This window comes from Neoarius graeffei, chromosome 25 (assembly GCF_027579695.1).
Source record: "Neoarius graeffei isolate fNeoGra1 chromosome 25, fNeoGra1.pri, whole genome shotgun sequence".
In the NCBI taxonomy this organism is placed as follows: domain Eukaryota; kingdom Metazoa; phylum Chordata; class Actinopteri; order Siluriformes; family Ariidae; genus Neoarius; species Neoarius graeffei.
The window spans coordinates 42,001,481-42,025,157 of NC_083593.1; the positions used below are offsets into that span (position 1 = coordinate 42,001,481).

The 23,677-nt window shown below is 42.9% G+C and overlaps 1 protein-coding gene across 7 annotated transcripts in view; it reads right to left on the reverse strand.

Moving 5' to 3' along the window:
* sec31a (SEC31 homolog A, COPII coat complex component) overlaps nt 1-22,739 on the reverse strand; it is a 103,956-nt gene extending 81,217 nt beyond the window's left edge. For all 7 annotated transcript variants that reach the window (XM_060908299.1, XM_060908300.1, XM_060908298.1 and 4 more), the window contains exons 1-3: nt 22,553-22,739; nt 11,844-11,923; nt 11,417-11,540 (exon numbers count right to left, since the gene is read on the reverse strand). In XM_060908299.1, the coding sequence (XP_060764282.1) occupies nt 11,417-11,540; nt 11,844-11,922 (203 nt within the window). In that variant the 5' untranslated portion in view covers nt 11,923; nt 22,553-22,739. The remainder of the gene's footprint in view (nt 1-11,416; nt 11,541-11,843; nt 11,924-22,552) is intronic.
* Between the last annotated feature and the right edge of the window lie 938 nt (nt 22,740-23,677).

Genomic DNA, 23,677 nt, shown 5'->3' on the forward strand with positions numbered 1-23,677 from the left:
AAGGGAGGGAAAATAAATAAAGTCCTCGTCTCCGATTTACGAGTCCGAATGCAGTTAATGCACGAGTCAAGTTGAGTCATGAGTCAGACTCGAGTACTACAAGCCTGACTGGAAATAAGGAGCCCTCGTGTTCCAGCATGGCACAAAGCAAGGTCCATGAAATAATCTTTTGCCAAGGCAGAAGAGGAAGAACTTGAACAGCCTGCACTGAGCCCTGACTTCAAACCCATCACACGCTTCTGGGATAAACTGGAACATTGACTGAGGCCCAGCCCTCCTCACTGAGCATCAGTGCCCGGCCTCACTAATGCTCTTACGGCTGAATGTCCAAATCCCCACAGGCATGCTCTAAAATACAGCGGAAAAACATCAGTCTGCTGGGAAGGCTTATAACAACAACAACAACAAAGTGGAACTAAATCCGGAATGGGATGTTCAACAAGCACGTATGGGTGTGCCAGTCAGGTGCCCACATACTTTTGGCCATAGAGCGTCTAACACTTGGAAAGCTCACTCTCCTAAAATTTCTATCTAGTGCCAGCACCAACAAGGCAATCCATTTTCTTTATACAACCCCAATTCCAAAAAAGTTGGGACAAAGTACAAATTGTAAATAAAAACGGAATGCAATGATGTGGAAGTTTCAAAATTCCATATTTTATTCAGAATAGAACATAGATGACATATCAAATGTTTAAACTGAGAAAATGTATCATTTAAAGAGAAAAATTAGGTGATTTTAAATTTCATGACAACAACACATCTCAAAAAAGTTAGGACAAGGCCATGTTTACCACTGTGAGACATCCCCTTTTCTCTTTACAACAGTCTGTAAACGTCTGGGGACTGAGGAGACAAGTTGCTCAAGTTTAGGGATAGGAATGTTAACCCATTCTTGTCTAATGTAGGATTCTAGTTGCTCAACTGTCTTAGGTCTTTTTTGTTGTATCTTCCGTTTTATGATGCGCCAAATGTTTTCTATGGGTGAAAGATCTGGACTGCAGGCTGGCCAGTTCAGTACCCGGACCCTTCTTCTACGCAGCCATGATGCTGTAATTGATGCAGTATGTGGTTTGACATTGTCATGTTGGAAAATGTAAGGTCTTCCCTGAAAGAGACGTCGTCTGGATGGGAGCATATGTTGCTCTCGAACCTGGATATACCTTTCAGCATTGATGGTGTCTTTCCAGATGTGTAACCTGCCCATGCCACACGCACTAATGCAACCCCATACCATCAGAGATGCAGGCTTCTGAACTGAGCGCCGATAACAACTTGGGTCGTCCTTCTCCTCTTTAGTCGGAATGACACGGCGTCCCTGATTTCCATAAAGAACTTCACATTTTGATTCGTCTGACCACAGAACAGTTTTCCACTTTGCCACAGTCCATTTTAAATGAGCCTTGGCCCAGAGAAGACGTCTGCGCTTCTGGATCGTGTTTAGATACGGCTTCTTCTTTGAACTATAGAGTTTTAGCTGGCAACGGCGGATGGCACGGTGAATTGTGTTCACAGATAATGTTCTCTGGAAATATTCCTGAGCCCATTTTGTGATTTCCAATACAGAAGCATGCCTGTATGTGATGCAGTGCCGTCTAAGGGCCCGAAGATCACGGGCACCCAGTATGGTTTTCCGGCCTTGACCCTTACGCACAGAGATTCTTCCAGATTCTCTGAATCTTTTGATGATATTATGCACTGTAGATGATGGTATGTTCAAACTCTTTGCAATTTTACACTGTCGAACTCCTTTCTGATATTGCTCCACTATTTGTCGGCGCAGAATTAGGGGGATTGGTGATCCTCTTCCCATCTTTACTTCTGAGAGCCGCTGCCACTCCAAGATGCTCTTTTTATACCCAGTCATGTTAATGACCTATTGCCAATTGACCTAATGAGTTGCAATTTGGTCCTCCAGCTGTTCCTTTTTTGAACCTTTAACTTTTCCAGCCTCTTATTGTCCCTGTCCCAACTTTTTTGAGATGTGTTGCTGTCATGAAATTTCAAAATGTCTCACTTTCGGCATTTGATATGTTGTCTATGTTCTATTGTGAATACAATATCAGTTTTTGAGATTTGTAAATTATTGCATTCCGTTTTTATTTACAATTTGTACTTTGTCCCAACTTTTTTGGAATTGGGGTTGGAGACCACAACATCCCTTTCTCTGCTATTGTGAAACCTGAAACATGGAAGTAACGTGACAAGGTGGAGCAATCTTATATTTATTTAAAAAGAAAAAAAAGCTACATAAGAACAGTTACATGTCTACACACAGTTAAGTCTGCATGTGAATCCCAGTGGAAGTGTTTCGGCGAACCAGAAATAACATCTGGATTGGAAAATTAATTTTCATGGCTGACCAATTAGATCAAACTCCGTTCAAATGGCTTTGGTTTGTGACAAAACCCGTAAACACTTGTCAAGACTAAACTTAAACTAATATACACTGATAACTGTACTCAAAATGCAATAAACCACATTTACACCACAACGCTGTTGAATTCTCTAATCCGATTTGGTCAGAAGGTGAGGCCATTATTAAAAAATGTTCTGTTTCCGGTCCACCGGCCGGATGAGTGACGTTTGTGCGGTTGAATTTTTTTTTTTAACGCCAGTTTGACATTTTTTTCGGGTTCGTAAATCTAAAATCGAACTTGACATTTCTGCATTCCCAGAGCTTTCCACTAAGGCTCATACTAGCCAGCCATGACAAATAAGTAGCCAGCCGGGGGGGAGTAAACACAAAATAAACTCCTGTGCACGCAGTTCCCAGGATTAAATGTATTTTCCACAGACCATTTATTCACTTTACTCAAATACAAAAGTAAAATAGCAGTAAATCTTTTCTTTTCTTGCGTATTGCATCATGAGGCATTCCTGGCTTGTAAATCTCTTATTTTCGGTGCATGACACATTCACACAGCTGAGCATGCTATGAATTAACAACGACAGCGGTCTGCAGTGGGGCTACACAATTAAACACTCAGCGAACATTTCTCCATTTGTGTATGAAAATACACTCCAACCACTCAGTTTGGTTTCATTTACAACCAACGGTGTCTTTTGATCCCAGCATGTAATTGAATGAGAGAAGACTGGTTTACCGGAGACAAAATAAGCGTCATCTCTGCTTCTGTTCCCTCCGATGTCGCCTCCGACGGCCCCGACACACTACTGCCTCTGCTGAGTGCGCGCGCACACGCACCGCATGTCGGGGCCACAGATGAGTTACTCTCCCTTGATCAACCAAGTCGGCGGGGAATTTGTGGTTATTATTGGTACAAACAGCGCGAATCACAACTTAAATGAGTGCGGTTCAGTTTGACATTATTGTCAGTCTGTTAGATAAAAACATTTAATTTTATTAAAATCGAAAATTAATATTTAGAGCCTGTGGGCTACAAAAATAATAGTCATTAAAGTAGCCGGCTGGACTTAATTGTGTAGTCGGCTGTATGGCCGGCAGCCGGCGCTTGTGGAAAGCCCTGCATTCCACGCAGAATATAGAATTGAATCAGCTCTGCGCATGCGCCGTGCGGCACAAAAAAATGGCAGCCACCATGAAGGAAGGAGATCCGGAGTTTTCTAACATTTACTTAAGTGTGAAATCGCAAAATGGTATTCTAGCGAACAACAAAATAGTAAAGATTCAGAAAAACAAATCATTCAGTGATCATTTTAATAGTGTAATTTCATCCGAACTAGGCCTCATCTCATTATCTGTAGCTGCTTTATCCTGTTCTACAGGGTCGCAGGCAAGCTGGAGCCTATCCCAGCTGACTACAGGCGAAAGGCGGGGTACACCCTGGACAAGTCGCCAGGTCATCACAGGGCTGACACATAGACACAGACAACCATTCACACTCCCATTCACACCTACGGTCAATTTAGAGTCACCAGTTAACCTAACCTGCATGTCTTTGGACTGTGGGGGAAACCGGAGCACCCGGAGGAAACCCACGCGGACACGGGGAGAACATGCAAACTCCACACAGGAAGGCCCTCGCCGGCCACGGGGCTCGAACCCGGACCTTCTTGCTGTGAGGCGACAGCGCTAACCACTACACCACCGTGCCGCCCCCGAACTAGGCCTAACGGTCGATTTAGAACTACAAAAAGTCCGTGTGTCGGACATTTTAAGTACCTTTGTAAAAGTTTTGCAAATGTTGCAGTCAGCATTTAAAATGCTAACTTAAAGTTCTTGTACAAGTTTCAGTTGATTAAACTGTCATTTTATTAAATGTGTCTGCTTTTGTAATAAAAAAAGTACTGAAAGAAAAAGCAAACACAGCCTTGCGATTTCTTATCCGTCCATATTAAAAAAAATAAATAAATCCCTCCCTCCCTACTGAAAATTTTTTTGCTCACCCGGTGGACAGGAAACGGATTTTTTTTTTTTTTTAAGGATGGCCTGATGACTCAGTTTCTCGAACAGTTCTGACAGTTGTGCTGGCTGTAATTAAAACTAAATATACCATAGGTTTATATTCATGTGCTCACTAATACATTAGCGTTTCGATAGTAACGACTCCTTCACAGGTGCTCGGACGGCCGATGATCTACATCATCTCAAGATAGTGATAAGTTTTAAAAAATTATGAAAAAGCTTTCTTGGTCAGTAGTGGGCCTTTTCCACTACCCTTTTTCAGCTCACTTCAGCCCAACACGGCTCGCGTTTCGACTACCTCAGAGCAGCACGACTCAGCTCACTGCAGCCTTACTCAGCACCCAAAACTCGCACGGTTTTGGAGTAGGGCTGAAGCGAGCCAAACCAAGCGGAGTGGGGCTAGGGGCGTGAGCAGACACTCCCCTGTGCACTGATTGATGAGGAGGAGTGTCCTCACATGCCCACACACGCCCCGCGAGCACGCTGGGATCTGTAAACACCGTAAACCCGGAAGAAGAAGAATTACAACAAAGAAGATCAGAAAACTAGAAGATGGAAGTTCCCTCTCTTTCTGAAGCCTTATGCGCCTCGCCTCATCTATACGCTCTTGCCAGTATCTGTTGGCGTTGTCGGTGACAACAAGCCACAGCACCAAGACCAGCAACACTAACGACTCCATGTCCTCCATGTTTATTGTTTACTATTCGGGTCGTGAGGCTACCGCTTAAAAGGTCACTGATGTCACTGTTTGCGCCGCCTAACGACATCACGTGACGTCCACCCACTTTCGCTAACTCCACCCAATGTGTCCACTAGGGTTGGGCGGTATTACGGTAAGAAGGTATCCCGAGTACCAACGGTATCGGTCTCATTACCGTCATTTTAAAAAAATATATATTATCTAAATAAATATGGAGTACATGAGGTCATAATATAAAATAATAAATTGAAGATCATCCCGAATAACTGTGTGATCGTATTTTCACTAATTCTATCAATTTCCTAAAGAAGTTCTCATCGCGGGCGGCACGGTGGTGTAGTGGTTAGCGCTGTCGCCTCACAGCAAGAAGGTCCTGGGTTCGAGCCCCGGGGCCGGCGAGGGCCTTTCTGTGTGGAGTTTGCGTGTTCTCCCCGTGTCCGCGTGGGTTTCCTCCGGGTGCTCCGGTTTCCCCCACAGTCCAAAGACATGCAGGTTAGGTTAACTGGTGACTCTAAATTGACCGTAGGGGTGAATGTGAGTGTGAATGGTTGTCTGTGTCTATGTGTCAGCCCTGTGATGACCTGGCGACTTGTCCAGGGTGTACCCCGCCTTTCGCCCGTAGTCAGCTGGGATAGGCTCCAGCTTGCCTGCAACCCTGTAGAAGGATAAAGTGGCTAGAGATAATGAAAATGAGAAGTTCTCATCGCGTGCAGGGTTGTTTATGTCGTTGCCATGGCAACCCTGCGTGACATTTGGAGTCTGACAGAAAGCTTCGCAAGAGACTGAGACCAGGGGTGTCATGGCTCAGATGGCTAAGGCACCGTACCATAAATCCAGGGACCCGGGTTCGATTCCGACCCGAGGTTATTTCCCGATCCCGTCTCTCTCTCCCGCTCATTTCCTGTCTCTCTATACTGTCCTATCTAAAAAAAAAAAAAAGAGACTGAGACCGCGGTTGAAAGATGGCAAGTCAAGATAACGAGTTAGTGGCAAAAAAAAAAATACAACATCGGCAGTGTGGCAGTATTTTGGTTTCAAACCAAACGAAAAATCTAATATGTCCCCTAAGGCACACCATAGCCTGGGGTACTCCACTTCCACGAGATCTCTCCAATGAGTTGTGTTTTGAGTAGGTTACATGAGTAACAACAAGGTAAAATAATATAACGTATGACATTTGGGATGTGGGTAATAAACGTTTGAAATGTCATCTACTGAAGAAACGGAAGAAAACATCGTAGCGTAAACTGTTCGGTTTCTGGTGGGAATTAGCAATGCGCTTGCTATCTTTGTTGGGTGTGTTAAACCGTATGGATTTAAGTGGAATAATTGTAAGGAGTTATGTGATCAAGACAACGTTTTAAGCAAGGTAAGGCCATTTGATTCTTAATTTCCCCGCCATGGCATGACGTGGGCCCATATGATTTTGCCTTGTGCAGCTATCACGCATTTGAATTAGGTTCGCCTCATTTGCGCTGAAGAATATGGTTTATCGCGCAGTCTAAACGGACTTGGGTGTTGGTTGATTCTTTTTCTTTTTTTTATTTCCCATGCTTGAAAGGGTATGATCCTGCTCATCGTGTACTTTTTTTTGATGGAGTAGGTGAAATAGTGCTGCAAATGGCGTTTCAACGCAGACATGTGTAAACGACAGTTGAATGCTATTTTCAAGATGAAGGAAGAGTTGCGTGATGCTTTGAAATATCTCTTAATCCATTCATCAATGCACAAAATTCGCTTTGCTGCTTAATCCATACCACAATGCACACAATTCGCTATGCTGCTTTTAAATAGTACATTTGAGGCATAGGCGCAGGTCTGGACAAGGTCCGCCGGTATAGGCGCACGTTACACAGTAGGCCGAAACAATTTTTTTTTCTCTGTAATACCGTATACCCCGGGAAAACACAGAGACAGTTTAAAGGTATCAAAATTTGGATACCGCCCAACCCTAGTGTCCACCCACTTCCAGCCAGCACGGTTCAGCGCGGTTGTAGTCGAAATGCAACTCCAACAGCCCCACTCAGCCCAACTCAGCATGGCACGGCTCAGCCCGACTCAGCCGTGTTGGTAGTGGAAAAGCCCCATAAGTTTTCCATCACAGGAGAGAAGGGAGGGGGAGAAAGAGAGGAGGGGAGAAGAGAGGGGGGGGAAAAAAAACAAATAGAAAATAGATCCTACAAAGTTAGTTATAACGTTTCACAACATTGAATGTAACTATATTTAATTTAAAAAAAAAAAAAAAAAAGGCTGTCAAAGTTAACACAATAATAACGCGTGACACAAATCCCTTTTAACGCCACTAATTTTTTTGACGCGTGATGAACACGTGCGCATTCTGTGCCCCCTGCCCCGTAGTTTAGGAAATCAGGAAGTGATGTAGCGCGAGCGAGTGATGTCACAAGTAGCTGGTCAGCGTAAGTCGTTATAAAGTGCGCTCATGTACAGAATCAACTTGTATTATTGCATTCTGACCGTTTACATAAAATGTGCCTTTTTTTTTTTTAAATATATGCTTTGATGATCCAGAGGAGAGAAAAGACGTGTTAAGGATGAAGTGTGTGTTGTGTTGCGAGTTCTATAAGTGTTTATAAATGCAGTTTTTGCTCATGAATATTCTGTATATTTACCAGCGAGTTACTGCGTTTTACCGGAAAACGTTTATGAGCCGTGCGGCTTAACGAATGTATTTATTTGGGTTTTGTATTTTTATTTTCTTTATTTAAAGATGGCCACTACTGTTGTCGACACTCCACTTCACTGAGTTTGTGTAGTTTAGTTTATTATAGTTTGAGAACTGGAGGAAATACTATACTGTTTTGTTCACACCGAATTGTGCGAAGCCCTCAAAATTATAAAAACTTAGAGGAGAAGAGGAATAAAATACCCACAACAATCATTTTTGATGTGTCCAGCCTTATCTTTCCCGACCTGGCCCCACACATTTGCCAAAAATGTGGAAAATATCCCTTTAAGGTACATTTAGAACAGATTAAAAATAGTGCTGTCAAAGTTAACGCGATCTCAATTTAACGCGATTAAAAAAAATTAAAAAAAGTGCTGTTAACGCAAATTCTAATTTGGCCCTGCGAGTCACCCGTAGTTCCTGTTGAGGCTTGTCGCGCGCTGCTTCAATAAGAGTACGTGTGAGTGATGGAGAAAGGCATAGACATATAAACATCCTCGCCGCCATATTGGATGGGGCAAAGTGGAGATTCTTCAGCCGTCTCTGGTATAGCGTCTAGACAGTAGCCGAGAATAAAGATGCCTCATTCATGTGCTGCGTTTAACTGTACCAACAGGTTTACCGTCCAAACGAGATCACATGGGATTACCTTTCACAGGTGAGACTGGAAAAATACTTTTCAATACTGTTCCTTCAGTTTCCCAGCTCATCTCCACCGGGTAGGTGTAGAGTTATAAGCAGTGAGAATTAGAGAATACAGTGCCACACTATGATGAACGTTTTTGAACGTATGATGACTGTTTTTGTTTTTTTCTTCTTTTATGGCAAATACTTCTCTTCAAAAGAAACTAATGAAGAGTAAAATAAAACATTTTTTTATTTTCACAGTGATATGCACTTTATTTTTCATCCCTTGGTTTTCTCATCTAATATGGAAGTTATGGATGTCAGTGGTTGTGACAAGACGTGTTATGCTCTGCAATAAAAAATAAATAAATAAATAAAAATAAATTGGTACAAAGCAAGCCCATTCACTTTATGCTGATAAGAGAATTACAATGGTTTTTCATGTGACAAAAATGCGCGATTAAATTGCGATTAACTATGACAGTCGTGAGTTAACTATGACAGTCGCGACATTAATCGTGATTAAATATTTTAATCGCTTGACAGCACTAATTAAAAATAATAATAACTAGAAAAGCACTCAGAGCGCAGACCTCCGCCAAGAATCCTTTAAAAAAAATCCGGGATCCAGAAGGTGATCCGGATCACCGCCAAAATTTAATGGATTGTTACTTGTGCCCAGTCACACCTCTGGAAAAAATTTCAGAGCAATCCATTCATTACTTTTTCCATAATGTTGCTAACAGAAACAAAAAAAAACAAACTCTACTGAAAACATAACCTCCTTGGCAGAGGTAATAAGATTCATTTGCGATTAATCATGAGTTAACTATGGACAATGTGCTTAATCGCGATTCGAGATGAGCGAGTACAGCATTATCTGTATCTGTTAACCATATGAATTATCTGTATCCGTACTCGGAGTGGGTGGGGCATAACCCGGAAGTGGGCGGGATTTAACCCGGAAGTGGGTCTGGTTGTCTTGAAACGGGCGGGGCTTTAACCACTGTTATTTTAAGCATGCGATTGATATGGGTTGATCAGAAATTGTGATATTTATTGCTGATTAGAAAACTATTTACAGGACAGCATCAGCACTGAGCTTCGATCAATGGTTTTGATCACGATAACAAACGAACTATTTACAGAACAAGTTTTATAACAATGAATACAACACATGCGGTTGCAATTATGAAATGAACAAAAGTTTTCATACTCAATTTCTTTTTTTAACTTTTAATTTTTTTTATGATCAGTGTGATTTTTTTTTGGTTCTTTTTAATTTTTTTTTATTTCCACACCAGGTGTGTGTGTAGCTTAATTTGTAATATTATTTATACCACTACTACCTAGAAAGTGTCAGACACTCAGTGCGTGAAGTAAAATAAAACTGGTTAGAGCCAACTGATGGTTTAAAAAAAACAAACAAAAAACTCCGACGACCGGCAGAGAGAGAGAGAGAGAGAGAGAGAGAGAGAGAGTGTGTGTGTAGCTTAATTTGTAATACTTATAACACTACTACCTTTATTTTTACATGAATTACAGCAAGAAAGTGTCAGACACAATGTGTGAAGTAAAAAAAAAAAAGTTTTTAACTGACGGTTAAAAAAAGAAAAAAAAAATCTCTGACAGGCAGACACGCAACGCTTTCTACCAAGCACCACGTCTGAACGAACCCATGTTTACCAGAACTCTACTGGTTATAAATAAGTACAAACTGAAATAAAGTTGAAGCTGAAGAAATCTGAAATGTTAACGGAAAAGAGCCGCGAACCTGAGTGACTAAGGGAGAGACAGAGAGCTGTTCTGTGTGAGTGAGCAGAGCGGTGTGTGTAGGGGAGGGGCGCTGTGACGCTGTGTGAGGATTTTCATCCAGTCCGAGCACAGATATTGACTTGTATAATACTCGTACTCAGCAAAAGTGCTTTATCTGTACCGGATACTCGTTTCAGCCGAGTATCCGGCTCAACTCTAATCGCGAATGAATATTTTAAAATAAAGTGATTTTATACTAAGTAACTTTAAAAACGCACAATGGAATTCAACACGATATCACTTTAGATCCATGCATATATTTGAAATTTATGATATTGTATGTAATGCACACACATCTTGAAACATCGATAAAGGACATTTATTGTCAAACTCAAGAATTAATTCACAATAAAAAAATTCAAAGTGACAGTTGGTCCATGTTCGGACCGTCACGCTGGAGATTCTGGGTCTGTGTCGTCCAGGGGTCTCAGCAGCAGTGACTGAGGGCGTCAGGAATCTGTCACGGAGGTGAGCTAGCCTGATGTGCTGATCCTGAACTGGCGTCGTGACTCGAGGCTGACCAGGGCGTGGACGATCCCTGGTGCTCCCTGTCTGTCTGTAACGCTGACTCAAACGGGAAATGGTCGAATGATGAACACCGAAGTGCCGGGCGACCTCCGTCTGTGTACTTCCGGCACGCGACATCCCGATGGCCTGTTCACGTTGATTTTGGCTTAGGCGTGGCATCTTCAATAATGACAATTTTCCCATCATTTCCCCCGGGTATTTATAGGCAAGATTGTGTGTGTACAGTGTATGCAAAATTTGTTTGAAAATTAAAGCCTGTCCATGTCATTGACTACCCGAGTCATATTGTACGTTATCGAGTACAACTCCCTTAAATTCTGATTTGAGCACAGATTTGGAACTTATTCGGGCGGAACGAAGTTATTTTTCCATTGTGATATATTTCTTTTCTTCTTGAGAGAAACTCAGCAGGAATTCAGCAAGTTTTATCAATGTGCGTTTTTCAAGTTACTTAGTGTATTAATATTTTATTAACAGCCCCCCCCCCCAAAAAAAAGCAAGGGGGAAAAAAAAAAAACAGTTTTCATTAATAAATTAAAAACTGCAAATTGTGGCAAGTCTATGCAGTGTACGAGGAATGAACAATTAGAATATACTGCGATTTGAAAATAAAATCATCCACAATGTTGTGATTATTTTCCCATAACGTCACACACAGACAGATACCTACCTGTGGGGTGAGGAGAAAGCACCACATGACTTCATGGCCAAAGCAGGCTCAGCCAGGTCCAGTTCGAAGATCTCCAACGAGGCATTGGTGCTAAACGTAGCATCAAGCTGCTGAGCAGAAGTTCCTTTGGAAAACAAAGGAACAAGAAAGAAAAAAATTTGCTTTGAACCAAAACACACAGTCGAGAAAGGAAATGTTTTTAACCCAGCCACAGCAAAGCGTGAAACATCAATATGAAGAAGAGACGTCGTACTGTTTCTGATGTCGCTTCTGTAACCAGCGATTACAAAAACACACTCAACTTTCCCTTGTTTTACTCACAGGAAACATCCCTTTAACAAATACTAGCGTTATATCCGAGTGGTGCACTCAGAGGCTCGAAGAATAAGTGTGTGTGTGTGTGTGTGTGTGTGTGTGTAAAAGTTACCTGCAGCCAGGTAAATCGGGTGGTGCTGAGCTGGGCTCCAAGCCTGGATGGCTGTGCGGTTTATCTCTTTTAGCTTCATCCTGAAAGTTGAAAGACTCCGTGACACAAGTTCTCCTTTTACATTACAAGAGACCTCTCTCTCGCTCTCTCTCTACAGGCAATTTTACACGTTCACCTACAATAAAAAAAAGGGACTTGTGGCCTTTATGCAAGTGGAAAAAGAGCTGCTGAATTCAGTCAAATTTAGGGTGTATTCAGACCAGGATAGTTCGATACTTCACTTGCTTTGGTCCGAACCAAATGTTTTTTTTTTTATTTTTTCATTTTGGTGCGGTTCGCTTTCACACTGTACATTTTAGTAAGCGGACCAAAATCCGTCAACAAAGCCACGCGCCCTGAGGTCGTTCAGCTATTGGTCAGAGACGACACGCGCACAAAGCGTTAAGTTGAAAAGTAGTCATGGAGGCTTTCCGTGCTGTTATTCTTTTTAATGTCATCAAAGCTATATGTTTTTTCCACTTTTTACTGTTTTCACAATTGTGCGATTACTATGCCGTTGTACAAGTAATTTATCAACGACGACAACAAAGGGCAAGGCGGCTACGGAGGATAGCGCTGATGAGCGCACATCATGTTGTGACAGTTCTGGCTCTTCACGCAATAGATGAATTTCTTTTTTGCGTCGCTAGTACCGCCACTTTTTGAAAGAATGTCCCTGATTTTAATGTAGGTCTGACGGAGTTTCTTCACTTTTAGCTGACATTGTTCTGGGGAGCGCGTGAACCCCTTCTCCTTCATTTTCTCACTGAATACAGCAAACACGTCAGCATTTTTGTGTGTTCTCTCCAAAAGCTCAGATATGTGGACATCTGCCCATATATCCACAAGGGTACGCGTTTCTTCCCCGGCCCACGTTTGCCCCCTACTCGTTTTTTGTACTCTGTAGTCTAGCCTACCACTGGTCTGAATGACTGAACGACTGTTGTAAGGTTCCCTTGACAACCGAAACAGTGTTTGCGCTTTGCGGTGGAGTGTCAAGACTCTGTTTCCCATAATGCTCGACAAACGACGGAAGCTCCCGAGGTACAAAAAAGCGAAACTGTCGGATTAGGTCCGGTCTGCTTTCACACCTCCAAAAGATCCGCACCAGGGTTCCTTTGGTCCGGACCGAGTCCGACCTTGCAGCTCGGTCTTGGTCCACTTGTTTGGTCCGGACCAGAGTTCGGTGGTTTGTATTCAGACCAACCCAAAAGGTCCGGACCAAGGGAAATTTGCTTCGTTTGGTCCGGACCAAACAACGTAGGTGTGAATACGCCATAAAACTTGAAATCGGAGTTTAATGGCTTGCAGCTCTGACCTCTAGAAACATGAGCCACGTTAACACTAATACGATTCGTCGCTCCTGCCTGTTTATCCGCCCGTAAAAATACGCTCGTCTTGTTGTTCTGAGCCACACCCAGACGACAATATTCAGAACGCAGAAACACAAAGCCTCGAATCTGAAAAACACACTCCCGTATATATGAAAGAACGAATTAGACGACATTTAGAGTTTAATTTTCACATTACTTTCATACTAGAGAATGCATTCAGAGTGCTCGAGATGACGTACATCAACATTTACTGACTGCCCCAATAATCATGCTTAGATATTCCTTTCAGTTGACTACCTGGTTATTTATTTAATTTTATTTTAAGTGCTGAGAAAAATGTTGATATTCTCGTCTATAGTCAGCATTATCGTTTCTCTTTTGGCCCGTGCTCAGCCTTGGGGCCCATCTGCTCTGAAAACTGCTGCCTAAATCCTAGGTCACAACCGGACGTACGATTTTTTGGCCGTGCGATTTTTGGCGTTTCCCCAAATCGCTGCTTTTTTTTTTTGTTCGTGGAGAAAGACGCACGTTGGGCGTAAGTTTGTCTTGCAACCTGAAAAAAACGTAAGCGCCCATAGAGTTTGTTTGACATGACAAAGAACCTCTGCGGCCGGTCTACGGCTTGAAAATCAGCACGTCACACGCGCGCCCTCCGTGCGTTTCTTGCACGTAGACTGGCCGTAGGAGCACGTACGCCTGGTTGTGACCGAGGCTTAAATTCTGTTTTCTTCATCATTGCTTCCCTAGCCTGCTGCCGATCCACCCCCGATAACTCCTCAACCCTAGACCAGGTCCTCTCTGGTGTTCTTTTGTCAAACAGGACTTGTTTCTGCAGTGCATCATTTTCCATGCGGCAGACATGGCCGATGTACTCAAGGAACTGCACGTGGCAAAATTCCTTGATCAAGCTGGATTTTGTAATCTCGCGTAGTCTTTGGTTTGAGATCTTGGAAGCCCAGTCAAACTGTTCTTCAGCTTGACCTGCTGTGTCCACACCCTTTTTACGCTCGCTGTGGGAGGGAGCATTCTTTCTGGCACGACACCATTCCAAACAGTTTCGATCTTTTGGAGATCTCCAGCCGACAGTTCACACGCCTGGATCCCATGTAGTCAGCAGGATCTCACGCACGCTGTTAGGATCTTCATACGCATACTCGGGTAGAGTTACCTATTGGTCAAACATTGTTCGAGTTCGTCCCACTTTTGAAAGACCGATGCAATTCTCGAGTGCACTGCTGAAGACTTCGTTGTGTTGGTTATCACGTGCCCGGACATGTTGATTGGCCATGTATTTTCGAACCAAAGCTGATCCAAAAGGCCAGAAATTAATGGAAAATCAATAAGAGCAGCCGATTTCCACGGAATCTGACGAGACTGATCTGGAAGATCCCAAAGGGGTGCGTGACGTCACATGTGTGACAATCCAGGTATCAATTTCATTCATGTGTGCAGCAGTGGTTAGACCAGTCTCGATATGGAATCACGTTTTGGAGAGAATTCTGACAGGGATTCTTATGTGTCGGATGAAGGGGCAGATGATTATCAAGGATATTCTGGAATAAACGGTTATCTTTTCGAGCCCCCAAGATGAGAAACTGCCAGTTCACGACAGTCCCGCTCACCGCCAATAGAGCACCACCAGCCAGAGAGAACTGGAAACACAGATTGGTTTGTGGATTTTTATTTTAAGCTGGCCACCGCAAAACATAGGGAAAATATTTGCATGCACCTCAATAAAATGCAGAAATATCTTTAAAACGCACACTTATTCAGTGTAATTATTGAAAGAAAATATGAAGCGGGTTGGGGGCGTTGTGGCTCAGGTGGTTAAGGCGCCATACCATGAATACGGGCGACCCGGGTTCGATTCCGGCCCGAGGTCATTTCCCGATCCCTTCCCGTCTCTCTCTCTCCCGCTCATTTCCTGTCTCTACACTGTCCTATCCAATAAAGGTGCAAAAAGCCCAAAAAAATATATCTTAAAAAAAAAATAAATAAAAAAAATAAAAAATATGAAGCGGGCGATAACAGGGGACTCGACGAACTGTCCAAATGTCAGATCAAATGCCATTTATTAATTAAATCAATGGGTTTCTTTTTTCGCTCCAGTAATTCCCAGGTGGTCGTTCTGGTGGTAATGAACACTTGATGAATCAGATTCATTATTAGTAGGCGACACGAAATCTGCCCGCTTCGCTGGCACAAACTTCACCCACTGTTGCTTTAGTGTAATTAGTGTAATTTCTTGGAACTTCGTGAACTGAATGTCCTGTTGGATATGGATTTGAACCTCCAAACACAACGCAGCGCTTTCCCATCGTTATTTTTGTAAGATTCCAACAACAATATCCGATTTCAGCGAGTAAATAAGCACGGAGTCAGATGAACCGAAATGACCCAGATAACCGGGGTTCCACGCGTGATGTCATGCGAGATTAGCCCTGGAGCAAGGCTGCCTTTTTCCAGGATCCGTAAACCACGACTGATCAATAGTTTCGTGCTTGATGATAAAATAATTAATATTTCCCTCCTGCTTTATTAATTAATTTTATAGCATTACAATAAGGCATTACATACACTTTAAAGGGATAGTTCGGGATTTTTGACATGAATCTGTATGGCATCCCCATCAATAGTGTCGTGCAAACACACTGACTTACCCCTGACAGCATCCTGGGAGTCCAGTTCTTGTCCAGTTTTGGTCCAGACGAAAGTAGTCCGGCAAGTTTGTTGGGGTCACGAAAGTAAAACGTTTTTCGTCTCAAAACAGTATGCGTTCAAAAGAGTGATATATTTGCATCACAAAACCGTTGCCAAATAAAAAGTCAGACCTCGAAATCACTTGGCACTATTTTCTCTCCCTTCTTATCACTGCGCGCTGCCGCCAGGTGACAGCCACGGCCGTTTCATTCATTGTTTACTGCTAGCAAAGTTAGCGACAACATGTCTGACTACGACAGCGACGTTGAAAACATTGACTTCATCTCACAGCCAAAGGGATATCTTTATGAACCCGAATATACAGATGAAGAAATTCGCCAGATGGAGTTAGAACGGGCAGAGAGAGAAAGGGTGGACAGAGAAGTGGAAGAAGGTGAAGCTGGAGCCGCAGCTTGTTAGCGCCGCTGATCTGAACTCCTAATCACTGCCAAACAATGGGAAAGGTGTTGATTCCTGCGCAGATGTCAACATGACAGCGCGCAGTGATACCGAGGGAGACAAAATATAGCGCCAAATAATTTCGAGGTCTGACTTTTTATTTGGCAACGGTTTTGTGATGCAAATATATCACTCTTTTGAACACATACTGTTTTGAGACGAAAAACGTTTTACTTTCGTGACCCCAACAAACTTGCCGGACTACTTTCGTCTGGACCAAAACTAGACAAGAACCGGACTCACAGGACGCTGTCGGGGGTAAGTCAGTGTATTTGCTCGACACTGTTGACGGGGATGCCATACAGATTCATGTCAAAAATCCCGAACTATTGCTTTAAACGTAGACTGTACTTGAGTATTAGGGTGCATCAGCTGCCCTCACTTTCATAAAATCCGATGCATTTTTGTTTGGGTGTTCCTTTTCACCAATAAAGACATCCTGTAACATTTTTTGACCGTATTCAAAAGTCTAATGGTGGCACCATGAGGTTCATTTTTTGCCAAAAAACGCTTATTTTATGTTTTCGCGTAAGGTTTGAATCACAATGTTGGACTCCGTTTATTGATTTCTTGTGAACCAGAGATCATGTTAAGAACCTTTGCGAGGGATTGAGAAGCATTAATGTGATTCATAATACATTTGTATTGTTTAAAAGTAGTTGAACAATGTTTCAGCTGTTCATTGAATCTCAAACTGTGCTTGATAATATATTTAGAATATGGACTAAAAATGTGGATCTAAGATATTTGGTATACTCTATAAGGTGCCATAATGTTTCATGAAAAGTGATCGAAATTGTCATAAAAGTCATAAAATAGCAGCTTTTTCCATAACTTTGAGCTCCTGGTGCCACCATTAAACTTTTGAATTTTGTCAAAATATTTCACCCAGTGTGTTTTCTTACCAAAAGGAACATAAAAACAAAAATGCATCATGATCGGAGGAACTTTTCATTTTTAGGGGGCAACTGATGCACCCTATTGAGTATGTCTAGGTTAGATTTTGCACTCGGCAGGCGCTTTGTCGAAGGTGGTCAGGTTTTCGCCTCTCTTCGCTTGGTTGTTCCCAACATAACTCAAAATACAGTGAACAGATTTTAAGGAAATTTTGAGGAAAGTTGGGCCATAGACCAAGGACCAATTGATTAGATTTTGATACAAAACTGGATATGTATGTGGATCCAGGATTTTTTGTTGTTCCCAAAGTAACTCAAAAAGTAGTGAACGGATTTTGATTAACTTTGGTGTGCAGCTTTAGCATTACCCTAGGTTCAAGTGCTTTGGGGAAGCCTCGGCTTAACGGTTAGAGAAGCAGCTTTGGGACCAAAAAGTTGCTGATTAACCCCGCCGACAGTAGTCGGAGGGGTTATTATTTTCACCTGCGTCAGTCTGTGTGTGTATCTGTCTGTCTGTCTGTGTGTCTGCAAGATATCTCAAGAACCAATGGATCGATTTGGACCAAATTTTGTACGTGTTGCCAATCACCCAGGAAGGAAACCATTAAATTTTGGAGGTCAAAGGTCAAGGCAGAACTTCGAAATTTTCGCCCAATGTATTTTAATAGGGAAAAGGCGGGGTTTGCACTCGTTAGAGTGTCCCTGTCTAGTTATCAGTTCGGGCAGCGCCTGGTCAAAACTAAAAATCAAATCACCTGTTTACGTTAATAATATAGTATGTGGCCTGGGGGCGGTATACACTCTACTGGGTGCTCTTCTAGCTCAGATGTGTTTTTGTGATGGATTTGGCTATACATGCTCTCGGACCAGACAAAAGCACTATGTTCTGAAGTGACACTCATATTTGCATAAGCAAGTTACAAATGTAAACAGCACGACACAAAAGCATAAAAAGTACCACACACATCCAATCTAATGCCGCTTTTCCACTACATACGCGGCTGAATCGTGCTGTGCTGAGTCGGGCTGAGTGGGGCTGTTGGAGTTGCATTTCGACTACAACCGCGCTGAACCGTGCTGGCTGGAAGTGGGTGGAAACATTGGGTGGAGTTAGCGAAAGTGGGTGGACGTCACGTGATGTCGTTAAGCAGCGCAAACAGTGACATCAGTGAGCTTTTAAGCGGTAGTCTCACGACCCGAATAGTAAACAATAAACATGGAGGACATGGAGTCGTTAGTGTTGCTGGTCTTGGTGCTGTGGCTTGTTGTCACCGACAACGCCAACAGATACTGGCAAGAGCGTATAGATGAGGCGAGGCGCATAAGGCTTCAGAAATTCTCGTAATTCGTAATTCTTCTTCTTCCGGGTTTACGGTGTTTACAGATCCCAGCGTGCTCGCGGGGCGTGTGTGGGCATGTGAGGACACTCCTCCTCACCAATCAGTGCACAGGGGAGTGTCTGCTCACGCCCCCAGCCTCACTCGGCTCGGTTTGGCTCGCTTCAGCCCCACTCCAAAACGGTGCGAGTTTTAGGGGCTAAGCAGGGCTGAAGCGAGCCGAGTTGTGCTGTTCTTTGGTAGTCGAAACGCGAGCCGTGTCGGGCTGAAGTAAGCTGAAAAAGGGTAGTGGAAAAGGGCCATAACACCCTTTTCCATTCATTACATTACAGGCATTTAGCAGACACAATGTACCCAAAGCAGCCTGCGGAATAGTTGGGGATAAGGTGTCTTACTCAAGGGCACTTCAGTCATTCGTGCTAGTCCAGGGAATCAAACCAGCAACCTTTTGGTCCCAAAGCTGCTTCTCTAACCATTAGACCATGGCTTTCCCAGAACTAACTAACTAATTAATACACACAATTATTAAATCTTCAGCTTTAAAAGATAAAACCACTCAATTTCGTGCATAATTTATTAAACCAAATAACATTTTTTAGGGGCTTTAAATACCTCAACGACAAAAAAAAAAAAATCCTCTACATCCAAAGGAAGGGCACTTCAGCCATTGCTGCTGGTCCAGGGAATCAAACCAGCAACCTTTTAGCTCCAAAGCTACTTCACTAACTATTCATGGATTCCCCAGAACTACACACACACCCTCTCATTAAATCTTCAGCTTTAAAAGATAAAATCACTCAATTTCGTGCACAATTTATTGAACCAAATAACATTTTTAGGGGCTTTAAAAAGTGCATATCACGGGTAAATTCAGGAGCAACATCAATGTAATTCCCCTATTTTATATTAAACTTTGGTCAAATATCTGTCACATTTTGTGCAATTTTTTTACCTTGCGCAATACCAGAAAAATTCAGTTGAAATCAAGTCATTTGAGGCGAATTGGTCCGCCTCTGAAAAAAACTTGGCGTTTGGATTTCCCGGCAAACATTGATTTTCGTGACGCCGCGTGCGGGACGCCTCCCTCTGAATCCTACACTACCCTTCAAAAGTTTGGGGTCACCCAGACAATTTTGTGTTTTTCATGAAAAGTCACACTTTTATTTCCCACCATAAGTTGTAAAATGAATAGAAAATATAGTCAAGACATTTTTCTGGCCATTTTGAGCATTTAATCGACCCCACAAATGTGATGCTCCAGAAACTCAATCTGCTCAAAGGAAGGTCAGTTTTATAGCTTCTCTAAAGAGCTCAACTGTTTTCAGCTGTGCTAACATGATTGTACAAGGGTTTTCTAATCCTCCATTAGCCTTCTGAGGCAATGAGCAAACACATTGTACCATTAGAACACTGGAGTGAGAGTTGCTGGAAATGGGCCTCTATACACCTATGGAGATATTGCACCAAAAACCAGACATTTGCAGCTAGAATAGTCATTTACCACATTAGCAATGTATAGAGTGGATTTCTGATTAGTTTAAAGTGATCTTCATTGAAAAGAACAGTGCTTTTCTTTCAAAAATAAGGACATTTCAAATGGCCCTTTTCCACTACCCTTTTTCAGCTCACTTCAGCCCGACACGGCTCGCGTTTCGACTACCTCAGAACAGCACGACTCAGCTCGCTTCAGCCTTACTCAGCACCTAAAACTCGCACGGTTTTGGAGTGGGGCTGAAGCGAGCCAAACCGAGCTGAGTGAGGCTGGGGGCGTGAGCAGACACTCCCCTGTGCACTGATTGGTGAGGAGGAGTGTCCTCACATGCCCACACACGCCCCGCGAGTACGCTGGGATCTGTAAACACCGTAAACCCGGAAGAAGAAGAATTACGAGAATTTCTGAAGCCTTATGCGCCTCATCTCATCTATACGCTCTTGCCAGTATCTGTTGGCGTTGTCGGTGACAACGAGCCACAGCACCAAGACCAGCAACACTAACGACTCCATGTCCTCCATATTTATTGTTTACTATTCGGGTCGTGAGACTACCGCTTAAAAGCTCACTGATGTCACTGTTTGCGCCGCCTAACGACATCACCTGACGTCCACCCACTTTCGCTAACTCCACCCAATGTGTCCACCCACTTCCAGCCAGCACGGTTCAGCACGGTTGTAGTCGAAATGCAACTCCAACAGCCCCGCTCAGCACCGCACGGCTCAGCCGCGTTAGTAGTGGAAAAGCGGTAAAAGTGACCCAAACTTTTGAATGGTAGTGTACGTCAGCGCTGGTTTGTTTATGAGAAAACGACCTGGTGGTTTTCTGCAAATTTCTTCACCGTTATCGCGTAATTATTAAAATAGCTAACAGATGTATCGTAGGAGGGTGGAGCAACACCAATCTTGATGGGATTAGTACTCATCGTTTTCCAAAAGGCCGGACAATGAGAGAGAAACGGGAGCGCTTGGTGTACACAGGCTGTGCACTGAAACCGTGTAAGCTCTCGCAGCCTGCTGGCGCTTCCGCAGGTGACGTCACGAATCCGGCTCCAGACTCCCTTGGGATTTTTCCAGACGCGTTTTGTCATTTTATTTTTTTCTGCTGTAGACAGACGGCCTTGTGCAAAATTACCCTTCTGGATGAGTGTGTAAAGGGACAGACTTTCATTTTAAAAATTGGTCCAGAATATGCACTTTAAATACCTCAACATCCAAAAGAAGGGCACTTCAGCCATTCCTGCTGCTCCAGGGAATCAAACCAGCAACCTTTTGGTTCCAAAACTGCTTCTCTAACTATTAAACCATGGCTTTAAAAGACAAAACCACTCAATTTCGTGCATAATTTATTGAACCAAATAACTTTTTAGAAGCTTTAAATACCTCTGAACCACAAATAATCCTCTACATCCAAAATACCCCATTAACTCCAGATACCTTTAGTCAGTTTATTCATTACAGCACTAAATCCTACAGGGCCGGTATTAAATTCAAGTTAAAATATATGAGACAATATTTAAGCACACGTACTAGGTTTATTTTTATTTATTTTTTTTAAAAAACGCGTCAAAATTTGTCCATACAGACTATTTTTACATAAACAACAACAAGTTAACGGTACGTCACTAGCTAGTAACGCACTCACACTCGGCTAAGTGATTAGCAAGGCATGCTAGGCTAACACACAAAACATAGCTTAGTAAGAAAAACAGTCCAAGGTTTTTTTTTTATTTTTTTAATTTATATATTAGAAATGTTCCTATTCCACTTTGTGTAAAATTCCGCCATTGTGAAAGCCAGTTTAGCAACAAATTAGGGATACGCCACTTGCTAATCCTGTCAATGGTTAGCATGAAACTGAGCAAAAGACGGCTGAGGAGGAAGTCAGAAAGGAGGTGAAAACAGTAAACACTGATGTTATTACTCGGTTCAACTGCGTTTGTTTATTTTTGTAAAGCAAATCCTCATTGTATATATGTGTTGTAATCAAAGTAAGCCAGTGCAGCGGATTTGCAACAAGTTTTTTTTTAATAATCTGTCTCCTAAACTTGTGCTCGTCCAGACAAGTGGAAAGAAGTGACGTGGACCGGTTAAGGTTCATGTTACAGAATATGAGTGATGATTAAACACCTCAGGCGGCTCCATGAATCAGGTTCAAGCTGAAAAACATCCCGAACATCGCTGATACAAGACAAAGTACAGCCCCGTTGATATAAACGTGATTAATGATCCACGATGATTAGCATCTACAAGCTAGCTACTGCAGCAGAACACAACACGTCCATCAGTGCCTTCACATAACACACGCAAATACAGATCAGACTCGATTTCGATCGTTACCGCGATACCAAACGTCCAAAGATGGAAGAAAATCATTCACAGGAGCTAAAATGAGTTGGGAAAAGGTACCGCAAAGCTAACACGGCTACCTCCTGATCACACTCAGTGCTTACCTTCCGTCTTGGCACTGCTCACAAGCATGCACAAACTCATCCAAGCCGCCTCAAAACGGGTTTAAAACTTTAATCGGCAACCTAATGTTTGCCTTTCGTGGTTGTCTAAGATGCCTGATCAGAGTTAGCGGCTATCCCGGTTGCACAGGGAGAATTCCACGTCTCCACTGGTCTCCATCAACGTGGCACAGGAAATCCCGCCTCCGACGCCAAGCACTTCCGGTGGACATTACAATGATGGCGGCGTCCACAGTTAAATCTCAGTGTCCGAAAAGCCCAAGAGGTCCATGAATCATGAAGTGAAAATCACAGCCACATTATCAGTGATAATTAAAGTATCAAAGTTCTAATGTTAGATTAGATTAGATTAGATTAGATTAGATTAGATTAGATAGAACTTTATTGATCCCTTTAGGAGGGTTCCCTCAGGGAAATTAAGATTCCAGCAGCATCATTACAGGATAAACAGAGAATAGGAATAGAGAAAAAAACTTCTAGATAGATCAAATTAAGTATTTACATATACAAATATATGGGTGGCACGGTGGTGTAGTGGTTAGCGCTGTCGCCTCACAGCAAGAAGGTCCGGGTTCGAGCCCCGTGGCCGGCGAGGGCCTTTCTGTGCGGAGTTTGCATGTTGTCCGCGTGGGTTTCCTCCGGGTGCTCCGGTTTCCCCCACAGTCCAAAGACATGCAGGTTAGGTTAACTGGCGACTCTAAATTGAGCGTAGGTGTGAATGTGAGTGTGAATGGTTGTCTGTGTCTGTGTCAGCCCTGTGATGACCTGGCGACTTGTCCAGGGTGTACCCCGCCTTTCGCCCGTAGTCAGCTGGGATAGGCTCCAGCTTGCCTGCGACCCTGTAGTACAGGATAAAGCGGCTAGAGATAATGAGATGAGATGAGAACTTTATTGATCCCTTTAGGAGGGTTCCCTCAGGGAAGTTAAGATTCCAACAGCATCATTACAGGATAAACAGAGAATAGGAATAGAGAAAAAAACTTCTAGATAAATTAAATTAAGTATTTATATATACAAATATATGGGTGGCACGGTGGTGTAGTGGTTAGCGCTGTCGCCTCACAGCAAGAAGGTCCGGGTTTGAGCCCCGTGGCCGGCGAGGGCCTT